The sequence below is a fragment of the Grus americana genome, chromosome Z (assembly GCF_028858705.1).
Source record: "Grus americana isolate bGruAme1 chromosome Z, bGruAme1.mat, whole genome shotgun sequence".
Lineage (NCBI taxonomy): Eukaryota > Metazoa > Chordata > Aves > Gruiformes > Gruidae > Grus > Grus americana.
In genome coordinates, this window is record NC_072891.1 from 76525500 (window position 1) to 76551066 (window position 25567).

Below are 25567 nucleotides of genomic sequence, written 5' to 3' on the forward strand. Positions count from 1 at the left end.
GTGAATGAAAATTCTATCCAGATTGTGGTTCCCTCCCCAAAAGGATATTTAAATTCTTCATGCATATGTGAGAAAGATAGCAAGGCAAAAAATCCTAGTCTCGCAAGTAAGATGAGAATGAAAAGATGAAGCAATCCTGATCCTATGTCAGCATGAAAAGGCTTTAATTCCATTGTTGGCGGATATCCCCAAAACACAGACAATACTTTCTTCCTGTATCTCTTTTGGAGATTTTGCAGGTGATACTTGCTCAATAGGTGTGTTTGCCATGTGTATAAATATATGTATATACACACATACATACTTGCTATATACATATTTACTGCTGCCTATTCCAAAAAGGAGATTGGATTTTCAGGCTATTAAGTCCTCCAGGAGAAAGAGATCTACAGTAGTGACTGTCATTTCCTTTTTCAAGCTCCCCTGAAAAGCCACAGATATGGATCATGCACTCTGTTCACTCTTTCACACAAAACACAAAATATATGCAGCTGTCTCAAAGAACATAACTACCAATGCACAAATAGACGAAAGTTATTTTTGCACTAATTTTCAGGATTTATTATTTAGAGGATTTAAGACAGGATTTATTTCTACGAAGTTTTCACTACCTGTTACCAGAAAAAGGAATAGGTTCTTCCTGAAGTCCTATGCACAGAAAATTAGCCCATGATCTTTGTTGTCTGCATGGCGGAGTTAAAGGTACTTCCATTTTGTCTTTCAGATATGGAACATATTTGGCTAGAAATTGCATAAAGACCCACCCAAAACAAAAAACAAACAAACAAACAAAAAAATCCAAATTACAAAGTTACTTGTGAATGAAACACACGTATTTAGGAATTTTACACTAATGAAATTTTGGATTAAAATACAAAATATTTTCATGGGACAATTCACTATTTAAGCAATAAACCCTAAATACTTCACATTTAATTTTCAGCCGGTTTGGGGATAATAATGTATAGATCACATTCCTTTAGTCATTCTGTTATGTAGTTCTGGCTACATACTCTTACCATGTAAGATGATTTTTATGATTAAATCATCAGGCACAATGGCTGAGGTTTTGATATTAAGTGTTCATCACTCTTGGCCTTCTTAGGTAGTTCCCACATAAATGAAGTTAATTAGATGAGAGACTTCAGACAATATTGTGGTGGCTGTAACATTCTGATGAATGGACTCAGGAAGTTCAGAAACAGTCCAGATTTTAAAGATAAAATTACTCTTTCAAGCAGAATTAGTACTCAATGTAATTTCTAGGGATGACCACGGAAATTAATTATACCACCAGTTTTTTTTAAGCAGAATACAAACAAACCTGGCATATTGAAAGTCCCCTGCAAGTCACTTTTCACATCCTTTTTTTTCTGCCAATCATATTGTATTTGGACTTTTTAATGGATTATTGCTTTTTATTCAAATCTAATACGGAATTTGTAACTTCACTGATTTTGGTGTCATTCCATAAAAATTGGTGGTTTACACAATTGCCCTGGTATTCATCTATCTGGCATTCTTCTAATAATATTTCTCATTAAGCTCGATCAGAAAGTAGAGGTCATAAAAAACCAGTTCCTCCACATTCTGAGAAAAATAACAGCCGGAAAAATTGTAAGTAAATTAGTGCCTCCATAAAGAAAAACACTTGTAACAAATTCCCTATTCATTTCAACAGACAGTAAGCAGCTGCAATCACCATTCACACATTGTTTGGCCAACTGGCACACAGCAGGCTATGAATCAGCCACCTGCCCAGCTGCTTACAGCTGCTCCTTGTCTGAACTAACAAGCAGATTGTACAGCAGGAAGGATAAAGAACAGTATTGGAAAGCCAGAGAATATACAGTATACATTGGGGGAGGGGGGGGAGAAGAAAGTTAAGAAATAAAAGTGGTTACAAAAGAAAGAAACAGACTTTTAATCGGTATAATTTCTTTCCCATTTACTTAGAGCAAAAAAAGGTCAATGAACAACTGCTGTGAACTTCAGCTCACAAACTGTTATTTTGTGGGGAGAAACAAATGTAGCAATTTCTTTGAACAGGACAGGAGTTGATCTCAGTACAGCAAAAATTCCTGACATATCTAAGAAGAACAATTATTTGTCTTTGAGCAACACTGCTCATATTAATTCTTGCCTAGTTACTTTTGCCTTTGAGACTGGAACATTTTGACCTGCTATATTAGATAAACTCTGCCTACACTCAGGCTGCCATTCCCTTTCTCAGAGCTTTAATGACAGAATGAATTATCTTGTCCCTCAACCCCTTTATCAATAAACAATTCTTTCTTCTCTGAGTTCAAACAAACATTTAACTTCTGGTAACTCAAATAGCAAAATTAATTAGAAGATTGTAGGGTATTTCTCCTGAAATTTGATACCAGATGCACAAACTTTAATTATCAGTGTCTTAGCAGTGCATGTACAGGTTTGCAGGTCTCTATCCTGCAGATCTAAGTATATCCTAAAAAAAAAAAAAAAAAAAAAGCTGTCTGTGCCCCAATGATTGAATCTTGCCTGAGTTAAGCCACCAAACTTGTAATAAAGATTAATTCTATCACTTTATTTTAAAAACAATTCAAGATGGTTTACTGACTCATCTACTCCAGAGGAATGGACAATATCCTAGATAAGATCATAGTCAACATGTTATTTACAAGGGAGGAGGGTCCCAAACTGCTCACATCTACTGCACGTAAGCTCCTTCTGCTTATCATAAGCTTTAGAAGTGAAGAACAGTCAGATTGGTCACTAGATTCAGATATCACTTAATCATGCTAGGCAATAATCTCCAGATGGAAACTAAGTTTAGCTTTGTCTTGGTGGGACAACATATGGTTTGCCTTGAGCTTTTTTACGAAACGCTTTGAGTTGATATGATAGGTCCCACCAAAAGCCCACTACAATACAATATCAGGAGCGTGATGCTATTAGCCCGAAGGGGACAAACTTTAGTCCAGTTTAAATCATATGGAAACTAAGACAAGAAAAGTCTGGATAAAACTCAAAATTTCTCAAGGATTTTAGTAACTGCTGGATGGAAAACTATCAGTGAACATGCACTGGAGGATAATACTGGTTCTGTCCAATGCAATAATGGATAGACTTTTTCCAATTTAGGATATACATTAGGATGACAGGTACATGTTTATTCAAGTATTGCCACTCTGCCCAGATCACATCCATTTGTAAATGCCACTCTTTCCACAGGCTTTTCTGTGTGAAATTAAAGGTGAAAAATGTCACTAGCACAGCCATTTTTCTGCCTCTCTTAGCCAGTCAACATTAAGCTGAAAAAACAGTAGGGCTGGCAAGAATATCCATTATTTTGAGAGATTACACCTGGAACCCGATCAAATTTTAAATGAGGTTGGATAGTTAGTCTGAACAGTCAGACACCAAACCTATCTGACATTGGTATGCATTGTAACCAGCATTGTGTCACTGAGTTTTCAAACTATTAAAGTTGAGTACCTATCAAGGATTTCCTGATGCCAGTGTAGGAGAAGCCAGGATTCAACGCACACATTAGCAAATATTCTACACTTTCAGTTTATTTCTGTGGAAAACAGCTGTGGTGACTATGTGACTTAATTTCTCGATCACACAGCATTACTGAACCATTTGCAAAATGAAATGTCTGCACTGGAGTTTTGAACCTCTAGAAGTTATAAACTAAGTACTTCTCTGTGGATTGTCCTCCATCACCCTCTTTTGAGAGCATTTAAGTAAGACTTTAACAAATTTTAAACTGTGCTTTTTGACTCATCAATTTTAATCAATCTGCCTTAACTTTCCTCTGCCCTCTCTGGGTGGGTAAGTTGTTAGATTTAAAAAATCTAAAAAGCTAATGAAGTGCAAAAGATACAGACACCACTTGCAGCCAAAAGCAACATGAAGGAAACAACAGGAAAGGAGTATGGCACTTCTATCTGCTTATCTTGCAGGTACAAAATAGTAGATTACACAAAACCAATGTTCTTATATGTATAGGGTGCATGTACTCCCAAGAACAGAATATGGGGACAATCACTTGAAGATTTTATTTTAAATATCACCCCTTGATTTATGTAGATCTTCCTACCTGACTCACAGAATTCCAACATACTTCTGCGATTACTGGAGCAAGCTTCTTGTGGTATGGGACAGTACTTGGAAATTTCTGTTTTGTATGTAATTTCTGCTTTGAGATCTGAAAACACATTTTAAAAGGTGCCATAAATGAACCATTTTTCAAATTTTTTTTCTTTCAACCTTTTTATTGCTATAGTGTAGTCACTATCTGAACTATTCAAAGTTCTTATGACTACAGTGATGTAATTTCTGGAACAAGTAGGTAGCCTAAGAGTAATTTACCAGGAGTTCGTGTATGTAGATTCTCTTGTGGCTAAAAAGGACTAAAACAGAACAAAAAACAGTAACAGGTTGATGTTTATGTACAAAATCCTCAAACCTCTGCAGTGGAGGTTAGGTAACTCAGCTTGGAACATGGCATGTAGGTTGTAATGTAGTAAACGTATCAGAGGAATGCACATGAAACTGCCTTAGTCAAATACACACTTTTAAAAGTTTTGTTCCTATATTCAATAAGAGACTGGATTACTCCAAACAGTTCTCTTATCAGAAACAGAATTCAGCACACACACTCCCCACTCAGGATCAAGAATCTTGCTTCTTTGAACTACCTCCTGTCTACCAAAGAAGTGATTTTCCTCACTTGTTTGCCAAAATCAATGCAAATTTTTTTTTTAATTTTAATCCAAATTAAAAAAATCTCAGGCACTGTCTTTTGCTTTTAACTACACAAAATACTGTCACAGATATCAATCCAATAGCCAATAACTATTAAAGTTGTACTTATCTGTAGTAGAAAAGCATTTAGTAATTTCTCTTAAATTCCTTTAAAGAAATTACTACTGTAATTTAGAATATTTCTGTTATCCATGGAAATATTTAACCCCCTTTTTCCCAGAAATCTACTTTTGTGTTTGCAATTAAAATGTAATTGTGTTGGGTTTGTGTGGCAGGGTTTTGGTGGCGGTGGGGCTACAGGGGTGGCTTCTGTGAGAAGCTGCTAGAAGCTTCCCCTGTGTCTGACAGAGCCAATGCCAGCCGGCTCCAAGATGGACCCGCCCCTGGCCAAGGCCAAGCCAGTCAGCGCCTCTGTGATAACATCTTTAAGAAGAAGAAAAACACTTAGAGGGAGAGCTTTTGCAGCCGGAGAGAGGAGTGAGAAGATGTAAGAAACTCTGCAGACACCAAGGTCAGTGCAGATGGAGGGGGAGGAGGAGCTCCAGGCGCCGGAGCAGAGATCCCCCTGCAGCCCGTGGTGAAGGCCATGGTGAAGCAGGCTGTCCCCCTGCAGCCCATGGAGGAAGGATGAGGGGGTGTAGAGATTCTACCTGCAGCCCATGGAGGACCCCACGCCGGAGCAGGTGGAGGCACCTGAAGGAGGCTGCAGCCCACGGGAAGCCCACGCTGGAGCAAGTTCCTGGCCGGACTGGTGGACCTGTGAAGAGGGAAGCCCATGCCAGGGCAGGTTTGCTGGCAGGACTTGTGACCCTGTGGGGGACCCCACGCTGGAGCAGTTTGCTCCTGAAGGTCTGCACCCCGTGAGAGGGACTCCATGGTGGAGCAGGGGAACGATGAGAGGAGTCCTCCCCCTGAGGATGAAGAAGCGGCAGAAACAACGTGAGATGAACTGACCATAACCCCCACTCCCCGTCCCCCTGTGCCGCTGAGGGGGGGAAGGTTGAAGCCGGGAGTGAAGTTGAGCCCGGGAAGATGGGAGGGGTGGGGGGAAGTGTTTTAAGAGTTGATTTTATTTTCTCATTCCTCTACTCTGTTTTGCCTAGTAATAAATTAGATGAATTCCCTCTCTCAGTTCAGTCTGTTTTGCTCGTGACAACAATTAGTGAGTGATCTCTCCCTGTCCTTATCTCGACCTACAAGCATTTTGTTATGCCTTTTCTCCCCTGTTTAGTGAATGAGGGGAGTGAGAGAGCGGCTCTGGTGGGCACCTGGCCTCCAGCCAGGCTCAACCCACCACAGTAATACAAGCAATTTTTACAGTATGACTGTACTGCATATAATCTTCTTACAGATGTCTCTGAAAGCAAATTTAATTACAGATAAGAAAACATAACACTAAATTATTATATTCATGGTAGACTGGATATCATGAATCACAGCTCATGCTGCATTTATTTCCAAGACTTTAACACAACCAGGGATTGAACCAAATGGCAAATGACATTTCTAATACTCAGAAATTTGGGTATAGCACAGTTCATAGTCTTATACAGAAAAATTCTCAATTGATAGGCTGTGATGTAATTCATAAGTGAACTGAATAAAAAAGAGCTAGATTGTGTTAAATGTGTGCAAACGAAAGGAAAATCAAGTTAAGCATTTAAGAAAACCAACCCTCACCTTCTTTGATCACCCCTTTGAACATGTCTTCATCAGCCACAGTTTCTGGAGCTAAATTTAACAACTCCTTCAGTTCCAGGTATGATGGAATCTTAACAGAATTTGATCTGCCATTGCTGGGGTTGCAGAATTCTGACTCAATAGGCAACATGAAATACTGAAAAATATTATGCACAACAGAGTGGTATGTAAATTTCCTTTGATGTTACTGTACAGTCAAAGCTTTTTCAAAGCTTTTTCTTGAAATAGCTTAATTCTAAACCATTCTAAAAGCTTTTAAGAAAGAAGTCATGACATTTACACAGCATACAAAAAGCTTTGCTCAATACAGGGAAAAAATAGCGTTATAGTATTTCAAATTGAGTCAGTGGAGTATGAAGGTTGGATCTGAATTTACAGTTACAAATCAAGTAAAATCTTCATTTATTTCATTGAAAGTTTGCTTTTTAGAAATTTGAAAAATGGAGCAAAAAAAATATTTGACTTCTTTTAAAAAAAGAAGCCAAACTGGCCCCCCAAATCCCAGAACACGTCTTGAACTTTCCCTTTTCCATGTACATGTCATGGCTTCCTGTTATGGTTCATTTTTATTCTTAGTGTTACAGTACCTACATAGAACTGCAAACACATCAGGTCCCAGGAGAAACAGCTCATCAGAGTGGAGATTCCCAATAACAGCATCCAAGAATTAAAAAAACACAAATAATACCAGTGTTTTCTAATCTTGGAAATATGAAGGCTACAAATATTTGGCAAATATAGAAAGAATTCAATAAAATGACTCGCAGATGAACAAACACTTATGCATAGCATACTATATATCACTGATATAATAATTAGTAAGAAACAACACGATGATACCTCTTCATCTTTTACAGCTATGGTACAGAAGTTCTCTTTAATCCCCTGCAATTCGTTTTTACTCTCTTGCGTCTCCATTTCATTTTGGAAAGTCAAACACTCCCTTTAAAAGATCATAAAATAAAGCAAGTGACTTTGTATTACTTCATATCTAAGACTGAAAGTCTTAGCAATAGCTTTGATAGCCATATATGTGGCAAAAATTTTTTTCTAAAACCATGCTTTACTAAGAAAGCAATTCCAAGGGATGCTGTACCAATCTGTGTAATTAACTGAAATTATTTTTCAAGAAATAGTACATTATATGCAGAGTAGAACCACTTAATATTGAGACCTGCCTAAAAAAGTCACAGGGAAAAAACCCCCTATTAAAATTGTTCATCATGTAACTCCCATCATGTAAAAATGCTTTCTGCAAAAGCTGCAGATCTAATTTTCTTCTAACGTCAAGTTTTTCTGCTATACACAAAATTTCAGTAACCTATAACATTGACATTATTTATCTTTTGTCACCTTTCATTTCTATTCTCAGGAATCATTCAGCATCAAAGCAGGCAGAGTGTGCTCACTATTAACTAAAATGAAAACTAAAAGTTTGTTCTCTGGTTTGACTGACAAACTTTTAAAAACTGCCAAGAAGTAAAACTCAGGAATGAGGCTACTACTTACCTTGTAAAGGGAGGATATACAAGCAGAACAGGGATGAAGATTTTTCAAGCAGAAAGAAAATCTTTAATCAGGCTTGATTAGTGCCTTACAGGCACTAAACCTATAATGACTTTTTAGGGGGACAGCTTCCTCATCTGACCCTGGCACCACTATTTTCCTGGAGGAATACTTTAAACTGAGGAGTATAAATTGCTCCATACCTAGACTTCTTATATAGAATTCTGTCTAATTGTATCTCTGTCTACATGCATCTCCATGTGTGCTCCATTAGGAGAATTGGACTCCCACCTTGAGAAGGCTGGTGGCTTTGCTAGTAAACTGTGACTTTCTTTAAAGATTCACACTGGCAATTTTTTCTCCTGTGACAGCTATTTCTGAAAGTCATTGCAGAATTTGGATCATGTTCTCTTCACTGGATATTTACAGCACTCACATGTGCACAACGTCATGTCCAAGACTCACTGTGAGATCAGGGCTCATGTTTGAAAAAAGAGGCAAACAACCCCATTCCTCCCTGTTTTGTTACTATGTAGGTACAATTAAATCAGTTAAAACCGGCTTTGCCTTGCTTGTGAATCATGCAACCCTATCAAGTGCAAAGGAAGCTACGCAAGTCATCCAGACATGGAGTCAACCAGTGCAAAATTTAGCCAGACTTTATGAATGTATGTATACAGACGTATGTATTTACAAAATACTAGGCACATTCTGAATATAACTCACACCTGTTTTAATGTACAAGTTTGTTCGAATTCCTGACATAAGACATCATTCAATTAAATTCAATCAACCTAGTAATATGAAACTGAGCAGAAACATAAGAATAATTAATATTTGAACTTGAAGAAATATAATTCAGCAGGGTAAGAGCATGGATTTACTGATAGGATGACTGAGAGGAAAGAAAGAAGAAACATGGAAGCATGTGTAAAATCCTAGCTCAACTAAATTTAATGGCATTTTACTGATAGGGAATCAGTCAGGGATCAATCAGGTCCCTCAAAGATGGGCATTTTTTCAGTATTCCAAAACTAAAATCCTGAGCACATTTCACATTATAGAATATAAAAATGACATAATTTAATTTATACAGTTTTCTTCAATAATGCATATAAATTCCATCTTCATTTTTCATAAATAAGAAAAGCTGAAGTCTGTACCTTGTTGGAAATATAAATTAGTTGAAAAGTTAACATACAACAGAACATGTTAATATGTTAATGGCATTACACACAAACTATTAATGATGTTTAATATTATGCAACAATTTGTAGATACCTGAAAATGTCATCTTCTGTTAATTTTTGTCCTTCAGAATCTAAAAGGGGATCTTTCACTAAAAAAAAATGTAGTCTGCTCAGAAGTACAGATGAAGTAGGTTGGTTTTTACGAAAATTTTCAAGATTATCAATAAAAACAAGTTCCTCTTCCATACATAAATCTGAAGAAAAATAAGAAAAAATACATTAACAAAGAATATAAACATAATAAGAATTATCAGAATAAAGAGAATTGTTAAGCAACTGTTGGAATACTATAAATGTCAGCAAAACAATAACCACTTTTTACTTTAAATATTTTAGAATTTTTAAGCTTTAAATGCAAAGAAGTGTAGACTTCCAATGGTTCATGTGATAAGCTTTGGTTTTCTTTTGCTTTTTCTTTTCTGTTATATAACACCTGTTAAAAAGAAAAAGCACTTTCTTTTCATTCCGTTGTTTGCATTGTATGATAAAGGAACTTCTGAGGTAGGTTTCGGCTGAGAAACTTAGTTCAGTGCAATTTTTAATGTAGAAATGAGGTGTTATCTCCATACGTATCTAAACCTAAAAGCATATTCTCTAATTCTGAAGCAACAAAAGATTTATTTAGAAAACAAGCAGACAAGAAATACAGGTTATAAATTATTATGATTTCAAGAAAGATGACATTATGGGCCTTAATTTCTTTTGCATTTAGACTACTACTCTCCATGAGACAGAACTGATGCAGTAATCAAAACTTTATTTGATGCAATCCTTTATATTTGCAATATAATATGCATATATATACACACGCAGATATTATATATATATAATACATATGGAAGGGAAAAGGGAGTTCTTTGTTCTTCCCTATTTTTTACCAACACAGAAGCCCTCTCATTCCCACATCTGCCTTTCACTCTCTGGATGACTCCCTATCTGTAATAACCCTCCCCTCCTAGTGGCTGGAAATGACAGATATTGATTATGTTCCCCCAAAGCTGTTTTATGCTGCTAATACAAACAGATCCCCATAAAGAAATCTATCACTAAAAAATAAATGCTTCATTATAAAACGCCTCTGCTTAATGAGATGAACAGTTCAGGGCAGGCTACTAAAACTTCTAGTAGCCTATAAAGCCTGAAGTACCTCCAATTAAAAAAAAAAAGACATATTTTCTGATACAATTTACAAAATCCCTGATCTATTCTTCTTCTTTTCTTCAATCAACCAGGACAACAAAGTACAAAGCACCTCAGTATTCAGGCACATAGTGCTTGCAAAATTAGATGCTAAAATCAATCAGAAAATACAGACTGCTTCAATGACATAAACTTAATCATGCTGTCCCTAAATAATACCTCATTTAATTTTTGTTAGTTCAAATAAAGCAGGAAAACTTCTAATATCCTCACACTAAATCCAGTCAAATAAGGCACAACTTTGTCCTTGATTTGCATTTATTATCCCAATTTAGCTATAGCTTTAGGGGGTTTTAATTATATTAAATTGTATTGTATCTTTTTATTATAACTGGCTCTAGTACTTAAAGTGCATGAAAAAAGGAGGGGTTTCCAATTAATGTCATTACTCTAATGTGATTCAAATATTTTAATTAGTGCATCTCTTTGTTAATTCTAACACATTCAACTACTTAGTCCCCATCTCAGGAAAAGCATGCCTATGTGAGAATGCACTTACTCATTTACCGAAGTGCCCTCCTGAGGTGGAACAGATGCAATCACATACCTAACTGCTTTCCTAACAGAGTTTTACGAATGGACCAATAGGCAGAGTTTGAAATTCACAAATGCCAGTGTTTGAAATCCATACAAAACTAAACTGAGTTGCCATTTTGTGGTTTTAGGAAGTGCAGTTCCATATTTTAATATGCTTATTTTTCAGAATTGTAATTTGAATGCAGCATTATCATTTTGTTTCAGTAATTTCTGATCATCAAAGCACTTAGGAAAAAAAAAGAATAGGCTTAAGCATGTGCTCAAGTACTTTATCAATCAGGGAGCAAATATTCAGTTCATGTTTGAATGGGAGTTTCACGGGCAGTGCTATCATGTGCTAGTGTAAAGTTAGTGCTCTTCAGCTTAATGGTACAAAGATGGCTGTCAGTCCTCTGTGACCTCTTTCTCATAACAGAAAGCCTATGCAAAACAGAAAGGCTAGTAGCAGCATGCTAAATATTGTAAACTTGTTTGTAATCTAATATAAATATAATGTAATTGGGAAGAAGATTAGAACTCTACAGCTACTGACTGAACCAACTTAAGTTTTTAGCTTTTCCATTTAATGTGTTTCATATTTCACAAGTCTTAACTTTCTTACCGTTTTCCACTGCTACACTTCAGTAATAATTTACTAGCTACATTTTAAATGTGTGCATAACCTATTACACTAAACTTCACAACCTTATTAGAAACTTTTTTAATTTAAACAACTTTAAATGCTACAGCTCTTGGTAAGTGTTATATGCATTATTTCTTAGATTACACAACAAAAAGTAAAATGACTGAAGAAATTAATTTTGTTTTCTGAAAGTAAGAACAGGGTTACATGAACAGAAATAACCACGGAACATTTTAATATGTACAAGCTGGTAGAAAAAAAACTCCTGCAGTAATAAAACAAGCTATTTAGAATTCAAATATAACCTTCCTCTACTGGAAAAACAGATTTTAAATGATCATTTCAAATCCTACATTATGTTCTTTCTTTTTTTTTTCAATATGGGTTAGATAATTATGTCATATCCGTCAGTAAATTTCCATGTTTTTGCATTGCCTATATGTATCTTCACGCTTTTAGTGAAACCTAGTCAGTTTTGTGCTGTTAGCAGACTAGCTGGCATTATTAGCAGGTTCTCAAGACACAAAATAGCTTGCAAACCTTTCAGAATGGCAGCTTTTAAAAATGTTAGAATTAATACTTACCTCAAAAGTCAACAGACTTGTGCTAACATTTCCTTCTTTATGCAAACATAAAGTTAGAAAAAAGGTTGGCAGTAACACATGGGTCACATTGAAAGATAATTATTGATCTGCTAATTCAATAAACCAGTCACCAGAATAGTGAATAATTTAATGTTCTCCCTGTTGTCATTTAACCCCAACCAGCAGCTAGGAACCCCGCAGCCACTTGCTCGCTCCTCCCCTGGCAAGATGGAGGAGAGAATTGGAAAAGTGAAAGTGAGAAAACTTGTGGGTTGAGATAAAGACAGTTTAATAAGTAAAGCAAAACTGAGTGCAAAAGCAAAGCAAGACAAGGAATTTATCCACCGCTGCCCATCAGCAGGCAGCTGTTCAGCCATCTCCAAGAAAGCACGGCTCCATCATGCGTAATGGTGACTTGGGAAGACAAACACCATCACTCTGAATGTCGCCCATCCCACTTCCTCTTCCCCAGCCCCCTGTATGCTGAGCATGGCATCATATGGTATATGGAATATCCCTTTGGTCAGTCCTCCTGGCTGTGTCCCCTCCCACCTTCTTGTGCACCACCGGCCCACTCGCTGGTAGGGTGGTGTAAGAAGCAGAAAAGGCCTTGGCTCTGTGTAAGCACTGCTCAGCAGTAACAAAAACATCTCTGTATAACAAAAACATCTCTATATTATCAATACTGTTGTCCAGCACAAATCCAAAACACAGCCCCACACTAGCTACTATGAAGAAAACTACCTCATCTGAAACCGGGACACTCCCATAAAAAAAAAAAAATCTACTCTCTTCAGCTTGCCTATTTATGTTTGTTTAAGCACAATAATAATCTGTAACTTCAAAATATATAACATGTTTTATGAATTTTTTTTTTTCTTTCAGAGACTCCTGTCCATGGAAATTTAGCTCTCTTGATTGTTCCTAACAAAGAAAAAGCTAATATACAGGAAAGCATCTGAATTAGTTTTATTCTCTTTGTAAGCACATATTGTAGAGAGCTTTATTAATTATTGAAACCTTCTGCCATATGCCACCTAATTTTGAAAAAAAAATAGATCAGGTAATTACTGAATCAGATTAATTAAGATTACTGTCTTTCAATTACTAACTGTAATACACTTGTATTTTTGACGCTGTGTACCTAATAAACATTATCTTGTACAATATTGTATCAAGAACCACCTGCTGCCTCTGTGTGACGGTGGAAAAAAGCTCTTAGTAAATGATTACATTATTTTCCTTTTCTAAAGTGATATAATTGACAGAAAAAAACCCCAACCCAACCCTCTATTGAAAAAATAAACCCAATAGTTCAAAATAAAAAATCATAATACAGTTGAATCAAACACTTTCTCAACATTTTACTTTCTATGATCAGAATTCATTATATCTATTGGGGCACTACTAATCATAAAATTTCAGAAAACCCATAGGAACACTATCCAATTTGAACTATTTTCATCCCAGCAACAAAGAAGAAACTGCTTGCTTCTTTCCCTCCTTGTCATAGTAAAAGAACATGCCACAGGAATCTAATTTACGGAGGTACAAAGGATCATTAGCATTTTGATCAATGCCTGATAAAGTTCTACTTATTGTGATATTTTTGTCACTGTCTGCCATGTATTTGATCAGCCTGAAACTTCTTTTGGCTTCCATCTATCTTGAACTGTCAAGACAAGTCCTGATTCTCCAGGGAATAAATCTCTCATAAATCATTACAACTTCTGCAATTGCAAAGGCTGTGATCACCCAAATGATCTCTTTGATGTCTACGGATCATGCTCAAAAAATTGTGGAAGTTGACTTCATATTCAGTTGACAAGCTGACTCCACAAAAAGTTAAAAAACATTGAATTAAACACCTTACCTTGCCATTGTTCTTTAAATTCAGTAGCATAGTCAGTCTTCAAATATTTGTCTTGGGTGGATTCTTCTTTAAAAACATTCTTCATAGGTAAAAGAGATCCTATGTCAGTCTGAGAGCAGGGATTTGAACTTGGAATAACTTCTATTAATTCATTACTAATATGTAACTCTACAGAAGAGATAGGTTTCCTAAAAAGCAGAAAAAAAAATAATCTTACATTTAAGCTGTTGTAAAAGCACTGCCATAACTTCCCTGACTCCTCAGTGAATTAACGACACTAAAAAGATATTTTAATGAAGAACATCAGAAATTACAGAGTTGTTATCACTATTCACTAGATCCACAGTCAAATTATATGTTTAACATTTCCCCAAGAAAAAGCCCTTTTAAGTTTACCCTCAGCATTAAATTGAACAAAAGGAGACTGGCTGGAAAAAAATATCAAACCTATTGATGTCATAACATTTATGACAAAAATTTGCTACTGGGTTAAATGTATAGTCATACTTCAAAAATCATGCAGAAATTGCAAGTACAGCAGTTACTGCAATAGGGAAAAAAGACAGGATAAATGAAGAAACAAACCCACTTCATCTTCCTGTCAGTTTTCATACTAATCTCAATACTACTGTTGCTCGTCAGGAAAAAAACCCTGCTTGCCAAATAAATAGCAAAATCATTTGGCTACAGAAAAAAAAAAAAATCATAGTCCTGAGCTAATTATGCATCCGGACAAAATATTTGTAATTGCTACTTACAATACGGTCATGTTAATGCTATGTTATCCATATAAGTTGACTGGAAAAATAAACTGACTCTGATGAGTGTTGACATTTCTGAAGAACCCAACTTTTCTGCTCATCTATTGCTATTGAACTTAATATTCTGATTTCAGACAACTGATTTCTCAACTGTGCATCCTATTGATTTATTCAGGTTTTTAATAACCCTTTGCCTTACACAGTCTTGCTATTTGCTAGCCATCTAGAGTAAAATCTCATAAAAGGAATCAGTATATGAGTGCACCTCTGAATTTCAGTATAGACCTTCATGTTTAGGTAGCAATAGTGAGGAATCTCTACTACACATCTTAAAAAAATCAACTATTTTAGAACATTTTTTAGTATAGCTCAAAAGTTAATTTTGAAATTACAAGTTGTATAGTACACAAACAATAACTATGCAGTATTGACAATAATTAATGTCCAGACTTTAACATGGCATAAGCTTTTGAATATCCATGGTCCTTAAAACACTGTGTCAAGTTACATGTGGGCCAACTTCATTGAAATCAATGGGTTTCCCTGTAGTTTTATAGATAGATCATGCCTAAGTGAGTTGCTGATTTGAGACTACACAGGCCAGCCTTTTCCAGAGTCAAGCCCTTAGTAAAGTCATGCTGGAAAATGGTAAATATTTTAAATGATAGACTACTCTAAGTATGGAAACATATATTCAAGTCATATAGCTATGCTCGTGCAGTGTTTTGAACACAGAAGGCACTGCATTGGATTTAACGTATTAAGCTTCAATTAGATCTTTTACAATACAAAGACTTTCAGCAGTATCTTTGAAACATGGACAGTTGAGTCCCATCACCAAATAAGCACGGCAATTAAGCGCATGTACTAAAGCCAGTAATGGGGTTTGATCCAATTAAGTCATTTGTCAGTTTTTAGGAATTATAGACTCACTTCCTTATCTCCTTTCCTGCCAGGTGTCCTCTCATCCCTGCCTAGGCAGTCTGTGTGTTCTCAGTGTTTTTCTCCCACTCAGTGTTTTTCTCCCACTTGTTTCTTGTCCTCATGGTTTTTTTCAGCCTCTCCAAGGAGATAGTAGGCTCCTTGGCACTTTGAACCAGTTTTCCATAATACATCGGTCCACTTCACTGACTCTTTGATCAGTCATTCACACTTACACTTCGCACTGGCTTACATGAAGAACTTTAACAAAACCCCCACAAACCCAAAAAACCCAAGTTGACAAGTTTATGTCAAAATATCACCTTTCCTAATCTAGTTACCTAAATTTTTAGACACACAGAAAAGCATAAAATATCTACACAAAGCTCCTATTTAGTAGTGAAAATTTGTGCCTTCTGTTAGAACAAAGTCATCGTCTGAGCAGTCTTAGAATAGAATGTATTGAATCTTATAAGCAATCCAGAGATACTGAACTCAATTATAACTGTATTACATATCAGAACATCTAGGATATACTTTGATAATTATTACACCAAACAATAAGTAAGTCTAAAATTTTTTAACTACAGTTATGTTAAGGTTTTTGTACAACTCTGGGACTATAATTCTCCTGTGAGCCATACATAGCAGTGAACACTGTACTCCTGAAAAATGCCTACCATTGGTTTAAATGACAACAGCAGAACATTTTAGTGCTTGTTTCCAACCAGTTTTGAAAAGATTATAACATTTTGCTTGTTTCCTGTCATCTGTCATTTTGACTATTAGAAAGAAATGAGTGTTATCTACAAATTTACTTGTCATGATATTCACTCCCTGTTCCTTACTAACAGTAAATCTACTGAAAAATATTTACTGTAGGTCAATTTTTACATATCCAGAATAAACCACCTACCATGTTTACAGCTCATTCCTATCTCTTTTTTGTGTGTGTCTTGCTTTGCAAATACATGGCTGTATATTATGTTCCCCACCAGGAATACTTATAATGACTTGTGATGAATTGTGTGTATTAATATTGCTTAGTCGTACTCACAGGGAAACCACTATCCTAAAATATCTGAGTTACTTAGATTCTCTTTACTCACCTTAAACAGAATGCAAAGCACTGTAAGAACCTGAAGCACAAATGCAACCTTTCCTCCTAAGTTTAACCCCTTGCTCCTTATTTGCTAGTCTCACTCCAATTAATTATTTACTGGTACACAGACTAAGCCCACTTCATTTTAAAATACATTAAATGAAATAATCTCAGATTTTCTGTAACTGGAGTCTAATACATGCACTGATTTCCTCAGATTTATCTAGTGTTATGACTAACTTAAGTTCTACAACAACAGGTAAAGTAAATGCTGTTTGGTCTAATAAAACTTCTTTACTCTTGGGGTTTAGTATCCCTTGAGATGGCATCTAATTGATTCCTGAATTGCTCACTATTGATACCTAAACCACACTGTGTCTTTATAACAACTTCTTCGGGAGTTTCTTTTTCTGTTACTGTTGTTAGTCTAGACAATGTCTTGGGTGATATCTTTGCATGGGTTCTGCAATATCCTCATAACATTTATCACTCTCTGAAGGTGCAAAGATCATTATATTACATATAATAGTCTTATTTTTTTTCTGAAGATGCAGAATGTAATTTCAATTGTTCTTCAGTGCAGCTTTCGGCATTAATCTAAACCTATAGTTCAAGCTTATTATAAGGCAGAATCATTTCAGATGCAATTAATTTTGTAATTACCTTTTTGTCATTAAATCTCAAAATCTATATAGTTTTCTTTAAAAATGCAGTGGTGTACTGGTTACATAGATCAATGCTGGACTGCATTAAAACCTGAAAATATTATCAAATGCATCCAGTTCACAGGATCACAGAATCACAAAATTGTTGAGGTTGGAAGGCACCTCTGGACGTTATCTAGTCCAACCCCAGTTAAGATACTCAAATGCAAGTGTCAAAATAACATTTCCAGGTTGGTTTTGGCAACCTAAATAAGTAAGTACATTTTTTTAACTTTGATTTTGTTATTTCTATAGCACAATAAAATTTCTGCATCTGTGCAAAACTGTTATTTTCTTTAATTTTTTTTAATTTTATTTTCCATTTTTTCTGTTCAGCAGTCAAAATCAGCCTAACTTTTACATAATGTGCATTCTTTATAACTTAAATGTTAGGGGAGAGTTAGGGCTTCAGGTTCAAACTTTTAAAAATATTCAGACACTGCTTCACTTAGTACTGCAAGCCTGAGGACAAGATGCAAAGGAGGGCCTATACAGGACTTCAACATCTGTTAGTTATCTGAACACTAGAGAGACATGAAATGACAAGAGGAGAATGGCTGTTTAAAAGCTGACACTATGTTATGCCCTAGTGGGTACTGTGTTTGGTAAAGCTGTGATCATAAACAACTTTTTTTTTCAAATCTGGTTGACTCAGTAATGAAAATTGTTCAATGCTATTATCTTCACTGTTGAGCACATGGCTGTAGGCCATATAACAAAACCCAAGTTGAATACAAATACACTATCTTGGGTATTTCTAATAACATTGTGAGAAAAACAGAAAATGAACTCATTAATATTCACAAGATTCCCATACAAATGGTAATATTGTAATCTACATTCTATAGAACAAAACCAAGATACTCATGCTGGGTGCCAATCTAAGACATCAGACCCCTAGCCTTTCAAAGTATTTGGCATTTTTCTGTGTTAAAGCACTAGTACTCTCCAACCAACTTCAGTTATGAGCGCTCATCTTCTTTAGGTTTGCCAGAAAATAAAAGGAGCACATTCAGTGGATAACTGCAGAGGTTTTGGTTCAAATGGCTTGCTCAAAATCACACAGGATTTTTGACAAAGCCAAAACCAGAATCAGTTCCCCAGGCAGCATTCGACTTCCTTAACCAAGCTCCAAGAATTGCATAATACTAGGAAAACACATCATCTGTAGAGTCTATTATGATTATTAACCAATGATCAAAGAATTACACAGAACATCAAAAGAGTTAACTGTCCTTTTAAATTAAGGGTAAAGCTTTTTTTCTTTTTCTTCCATAAAGCCTCCCATTATATGCTTACTATTCTAGTTTTCTTCTCCCGCAGTAATTATGTTTTTGAAGAGCTATGCACTTCCTTTTCATGCAGTACCACTTCTACAGGAAAAGTACCTCTCCATTGCTACAAAAGAGGCAGAATTACACAGACAGCCACATCATTCATTGCACAGCCCTGATCCCTTTTTTGAGCACGATCATTTGTCTACCATGAATGAGCAGAGGGTCATGCCGAAACAATAGTATGTATCAATGCAATTAAAGACAATATCATAGTGAAGTCACAGAAGAATGCCACTGTAAGGTACTGGCAAGCCTGGTACCGGCATTTTCTGTACATGATTATTTAATTCTACAACCACAAGTTTTCTTCATAACCTTTTTTTAATGTAGGTTTGAAGATAACATAGATTTTAGACTGGCCTGTGAAACCACAAATGTAATTTCTCTATTTCTTTCACACTGATAATTGAGAGCAGAAATGCAGACAATTTACTGGTTTCACGGAATCATAATTTTCTTTCATGTCTTATGCATGCTGTAAAGGCTGTGCTGCAAACCTGTTTTTAAAATGAACTCTATTTCAGAGTTCATTTGATACATTTTGACTTTATATGTAATGTTAAAATAAATAGGTCTATCTTGAATGGCTATAATGCAAGTTGGACTTTTTATAGCCACCTTTTATACCTTTTCAAAGATTTATAAATACCTTCCTTCAAATAGCTTCATCTACAGTTACAAGAGATAATTGTCTTGGGGGGGGGGAATGTCCCCATGGTTTACTTTCATGTTCATCTGCAGATTTCAGAGACTTTCTCCAACATCATAAATAGATAACACAACCATTATAAAAATGAGATAAAGAAGCAGAGAAGTCCATAAAAACACAATACTATTTTTAGTGAAAAAGCCATCTTTAACCTGTCTGCTATACTGTACAGCTCCAGCGCACTGTACACTTGCTACTGTCAGAAAACATTTCCATATTCTGTTATCATCATTAGCTTATGATTCACAAAGTACCTGAAAGATATCAAAGGAATCATATATTTTTTTAACTTAAGGTTACTGACTTTTCCAGGAAATCCTCCACAGACAAACTTTTCTTCCATTGATCCAGTACCGAAAGAATGTATATGTTCTGTGTCGAAGTAACTGAGACAAAAAGAGAGAAAAAATATCACACAGAAAATACTAAAATTAATTTTCATTTTTCTGTATTGATCAAACCATTGCAGAGGCTAACCAAATTTACACAGGACGTACAGAAGAAACAACAGTTTTAGTTTCCATTAGCAAAAGTAAATGCAAATACACCAGAAAGATGCAAATACTTTTATGTCTGTGTTTGAAAATCACCATTTTTTTCTGCATCTTAAAACCTCAGCACCATCTTTCAAACCTCTCCCAACTAATCAGATTTTGTATTTTACTTATCTCTGATCATTGCTTTTCTTCCATAACTGCATGTCCAGACAGTATGTTTTCCAGAGATCTCTACAAACTAATCAAATATCACCCTTATTTATGGTGCCACACACAAATAAATATCCATTACCCATTTGTTTCTTCTTGAGCAATGAACACATTCTACTTTCAAGAGCTATATGAACTGACATACTGCTACTTCCAGAAATATTTTTTTTCCCAGACTTACCATATTATGCACAAACACAAGCTTTTCCTTCAATCCACAGTTAATCTACAGTAAAACTTAAGGACTATACAACCTACTTCTAGTCCACGGCTTCCTATACTTATCATCAGCAAAGAGTCCAGTGAGATGATACTTTTCATCTTGATGTAAACAGGGAGGAAAGCAAAGTGATAATCTCCAGATGGAAAACTTCTGCCTTGCCATGCTCTGCACAAAAAAAGGCATGTGATAAAATTATGAGAGTCAGTTCCATTCTTTTCTTTTTGTGGACTACCTCTTCAAACAGTCCCACTGTTTTCAAGTGTTTTCTATTAGAATGATATTTTATGTTTAAACTTCATTTTTTTGTAAAACGGACGGTCCAAACTAAGAGAAGATATTAACATTTATCTGACCCAATATTTAACTTTTAAACTACACTTCTGCATATGCAAAACTGCACTTATGCTTAGCTTCACTCACCTAAACTTTGCATGTGCAATTGCAAGTGCTTGTCCTAACACTTACATTGGTCTCCTGAACTGACGCATGTGTATAAGCTGACCAGAAACAACTTAAAATCATTCCTACTAGTGCTATTTTAAGTGCTCATGATTCTAAACCCTCTCAGCTTCCACGTGCCATTATGAGCTAACAAAAGCCCTACATAAATCCTTTTAACTTAGAATCATAGAATCATAGGAGGTTTGGGTTGGAAGGGACCTCAAAGATCATCTAGTTCCAACCCCCCTGCCATGGGCAGGGACACCCTCCACTAGACCACATTGCCCAAAGCCTCATCCAACCTGGCCTTGAACACTTCCAGGGATGGGGCCTCCACAACCTCTCTGGGCAACCTGTGCCAGTGCCTCACCACCCTCACAGTAAAGAATTTCTTTCTAACATCTAATCTAAATCGACCCTCCTTCAGCTGAAACCCATTACCCCTTGTCCTGTCACTACAATCCCTGATAAACGGTCCCTCACCAGCTTTCCTGTAGGCCCCTTCAGGTACTGGTAAGACGCAATTAGATCTCCCCAGAGCCACCTTTTCTCCAGGCTGAACAATCCCAACTCTCTCAGCCTGTCCTCATAGGAGAGGTCCTCCAGCCCTCTGATCAGCTTTGCGGCCTCCTCTGGACTGTCTCCAACAGCTCAATGTCTCTCCTGTACTGGGGCCCCCAGAGTTGGATGCAGCTTCTGTATTTATCTTCTATAAATACAACAGGGGAGCATGGTAGTAATCAACTGAATTGTAGAACTAAATAGTCAACACGGCACCTTCAGTATCTCTTCACCGAAGACCACCTTCAATAAACTATACAACAGTTCTTTTGTCACAAAAGCCCATATATAGTACTGTATAACTAGCACAGAACCACAGAATAAACAGCGAGTTTAGGAAGCCGAGAAAAATGATTCTTACACAGGGGTTTGGATTTAACAAGTTTATAGCTTAGAAAGAGGTTGTCCTCAAAAATTCTGGGGTGTAAAAGGCATATTGGAAAAGACAACTAGCTGTAGTAATGTGGGAGAAGATCATGAATGAGACTAGAAATTTCTCTGTAGTTCTAAGACCATTGCGTGACTTCAGGTCTGTTGTTTCAGGTCCTAGAAATGTCCACCCATTTGAGCATACGCTGTCAAGCCAGTTACAGCTTGTACCATTAGATATCTCAGGGGACTAGAAATAGTTCACTGACTTGGACTGCTACCAGAAAAACCTTCCTGTATAGGCAGAAAGAAAATGAAAAAAATGGGGAAAAAAAGAAAAAGAAAAAAAAGAAGACGTGAAGCAATGTGAACACTGTCACTTCTGTGAAAGGTCACCATTGCAGGTCCTTTTTTCCATTTCAGTTTAATCCTTTGTAGGATAGTTACAATTCTGTAAATGCCAGTTAATTTTAACAAAAAAGGCAAAAACTACTGCCATTGTAGCATCTTTTCTTTAGGAGGCTCTTGCAAAAAATTGATAAACACCATATTAATCCAATGCATTCCCTCTTTCCTAAGTCCAGGTTTCCACAATGATCTTCTCCTTTACAAATTCTGAAAAAAAGAAGGCAGCAACAGACAACTACAGGCAACCAGACCTGGGTCTTCTACATGTTATTGGCCATACATCAGTTTAAGTAATCTGTATTGAAGGTCCTGTTAAAACAACTGCGTTTCTCATAAAATAAAGTACAGATAGTGAAGTTCCTGGTAGAGATCACAGGAACAAAAAGAGCTGGTGACAACGTTTTTCTTCATTAAAACAAGCTATAAGAATTGTGAAATAACAGCTTTCAAAATACTTTTAGATTACAGACGAATGATCTGCTGGAGTTTAAGCAGAAACTACTGAACAAGTAAATACAAGCAACAATATGACAGAGATCAGAGAAAAGTTTTAAACACCAGTATGGAGTTTTACTATTGAGTTTAATAGCTAAAATTGTTTTCAATCACTGATGTTTGTGAAGTGGAACAAATACCTGCTAGGGCTATCATCACATACAATGGCCTTAAGACAGGAAAATCATGCATTTTACAGAACATTTAAAATTAATTTCTAAGTGTGCGGGTTAAGCTGAATTAGTTCACTTTACAAAGTCTGGTAATATATAGCCTTTCTTGCCTTTCTTAAATACATAAAAGTGTTTTTCAAGGCCATGGTATTTAATCAATACATATTTACCTCTATTTCTCAAGGAAACGTAAAGGTGTCTGCAAATTTCTCTTGTAACCAAAAGATATTATGTGCATTTTTATAGTTCCATACATCTGGCATATATTATCAGTTTATAACACAAGAGAATGTTGAACTTCTAAGATGACTTTGTAATCACACCTACAACACTCAGTAGCATGAGGAATTGAACTCTGGTGTCTTTAATGACTGAAAAGGCTCCTTTCTTCAAAGATACGTTTATACAGGACAGCTGGATAAACTGCATCTGAGGTTGATAAAAATGCGTAAGTACATTAAGAGCAGGATTCCACATCCAGTTGAGCCAGATGTGTGCAGGATTCAGAGTTTGATACGTTCATTGAATTCCAGCATTTCCTAAGAATTGGAAGCATTAGGCAAGTGCACTTGATATATCAAATGCCTGAAAAGTCAATTTAACTATCATGTACTTTCTAGCAGGGGGATAGAAGTTAGGCACAAGAGTAGAACAAGAAGCTGCAATTTCAGCACAGCATATCCCTTGCACAGTTATGTCTATAATACCTTTAAGTATGTGATCACACCCATTAACCCCTTCTGGTAGTATCACAGAGCAACATTCACACTCTGTTCCAGAGCAGCCATTCAGTAGATCACTAAACATTTCTATCGCTTTTCATTTGTCCTGCTGTCAGCACCACCGTAATCCTCAAAATTCAGGCAAGAAAAGCCATTAATTCTTCTCTTTTGCATGATAGCCTACAATATGTTTTGCTAACACACCTATTTTTTACTCACATATAATACAGAAACATCTGAAGATCAAACCGAATGGAACTACTGTGACAAGGTTTTCACACGCATATTGAATGACAGCTTGCATACTGTTGGAGTTACAATAGAAAAAGAAATTCTGGTTGCTACAATCTAAAAAAACACTAGGCACATACACAGGTACTATATGGGACAATTCCTGCACTGTAAGGAGAGGGATGTGGGCAATGTGTTTCACAATGTGAAACTCAGTTTACCCGTAAGAACTATTGCCAGACCACTTCTGAGGCTGCATTTCTCCAGCTACTTGCCAGGAGCACTTGTGTATGTGCTTGCACTCTCCCTGAACTCTGGAAGGCATCATATCTTGCTACCTCGTTCACTAGAAATATCCCCTCTTGGCAAAGCACCTCTCTGCCAGAGAAGTTTTTTTTTATTTGGCTCATAGCTTTTCTTTGAAAATGTAAAGAAGTAAAAACTCAATTAAGTAAGACAGTGTGCTTCAGTGATAAGCAGTTGGTAACATCAGACAGAAGTAGACGGGAATGAAAACAAGACTTCATAAGGTTTCTATGTCTTAACTGATCAACATCTAGAAAGCCAAAATAGTCATTTTAGGTGTGAAAAAACATCTGCTCTCCATGAATTTAATCTAAAACATTATAAAAACTCTTCCCTATCATCAGTAGGGAATACAGCGCTGTGTATCACTGTCCTAATACATATTAAAGTATCTAGAAAATTGGATTCCTTCTCCAAAAAGGTAATTAATTAAATTTTATGCATTAGAAGGCACAGTGCACTATCCAAACAAAGCTCTAAGCAGAAAACTGGCTGTAAAACACAATTATAAGTGCAACAGACACTAAAAGAAAATTATGGTCTTCGGTTTTGGCAAAATTGTATTTTAATTTTTTATTAAAAAAAAATTGTAATAACTTCACTATGTTAGCCCAGCAAGTGCAGTACAACAACCTCAATGAAACAGAATTCCTAACAAAGCAGTTCTCTTTCTAATGTGCATTCAATCTTTTCTTCAGTTACTGCCATATTTCCTCCAGAATATTAAGAGAAATAATAAAACTATACCTCATATAAATAGTCTGTTGAGTGATACTTTAAAGGTGCAAACATCTTGTTTTGTGATGTTTTCAACACTTCATTCGTCTAGAAGATATACAGAATATGGATTAGTTAAAAGATTCCTATATCATGCAAAAATGTTGAAAGAGAAGGTTGAAAATCAGGTTTAAGAAGAATAACTTCCTAATTTCTGCTAGCACATGCACCTTGCACTGAATTTCCAATAGAAGAAGGCTACCCAAAACATTCAGTATTATTCCTTTGGAAGGATGTAATAAACAAACTACAGACCATGGAAAATTGATTTTTATGTGAAGGAGCTGGGCTTTTGGGGTTTTTTTTTTTTGCAATGCCTCTTGCTATTTGTTTCACAGAAAACCTTTCAAACCATTAAGTGAACGAAAGCTATACAAATTACTTGTCCTAAACAATAATTTTGAGAATCGAGCCGATTCAATTAATTTTTATGGATTCTAAATTAGCTTTTAAAGATAGTAGTTCAGCTATCTAAACTATTACCTTTTCACTGCCTCATGTAGTTATGAGGGGACTTTTTTTCTCTCCTTCAGTTTTACAACGTAAAAGGTGATTGTATAGGCTAGTTGTGAGCAAGAGGTCCTGCTGG

The 25567-nt window shown here is 36.0% G+C and overlaps 1 protein-coding gene across 1 annotated transcript in view; it reads right to left on the reverse strand.

Moving 5' to 3' along the window:
• Nucleotides 1–24993, reverse strand: part of SHOC1 (shortage in chiasmata 1) — a 56953-nt gene extending 31960 nt beyond the window's left edge. The window contains exons 1-9 of the mRNA XM_054809928.1: nucleotides 24949–24993; nucleotides 20531–20660; nucleotides 19870–19951; nucleotides 14032–14219; nucleotides 9247–9409; nucleotides 7300–7402; nucleotides 6439–6595; nucleotides 4091–4198; nucleotides 612–741 (exon numbers count right to left, since the gene is read on the reverse strand). Of these exons, the coding sequence (XP_054665903.1) occupies nucleotides 612–741; nucleotides 4091–4198; nucleotides 6439–6595; nucleotides 7300–7402; nucleotides 9247–9409; nucleotides 14032–14219; nucleotides 19870–19951; nucleotides 20531–20660; nucleotides 24949–24993 (1106 nt within the window). The remainder of the gene's footprint in view (nucleotides 1–611; nucleotides 742–4090; nucleotides 4199–6438; nucleotides 6596–7299; nucleotides 7403–9246; nucleotides 9410–14031; nucleotides 14220–19869; nucleotides 19952–20530; nucleotides 20661–24948) is intronic.
• Between the last annotated feature and the right edge of the window lie 574 nt (nucleotides 24994–25567).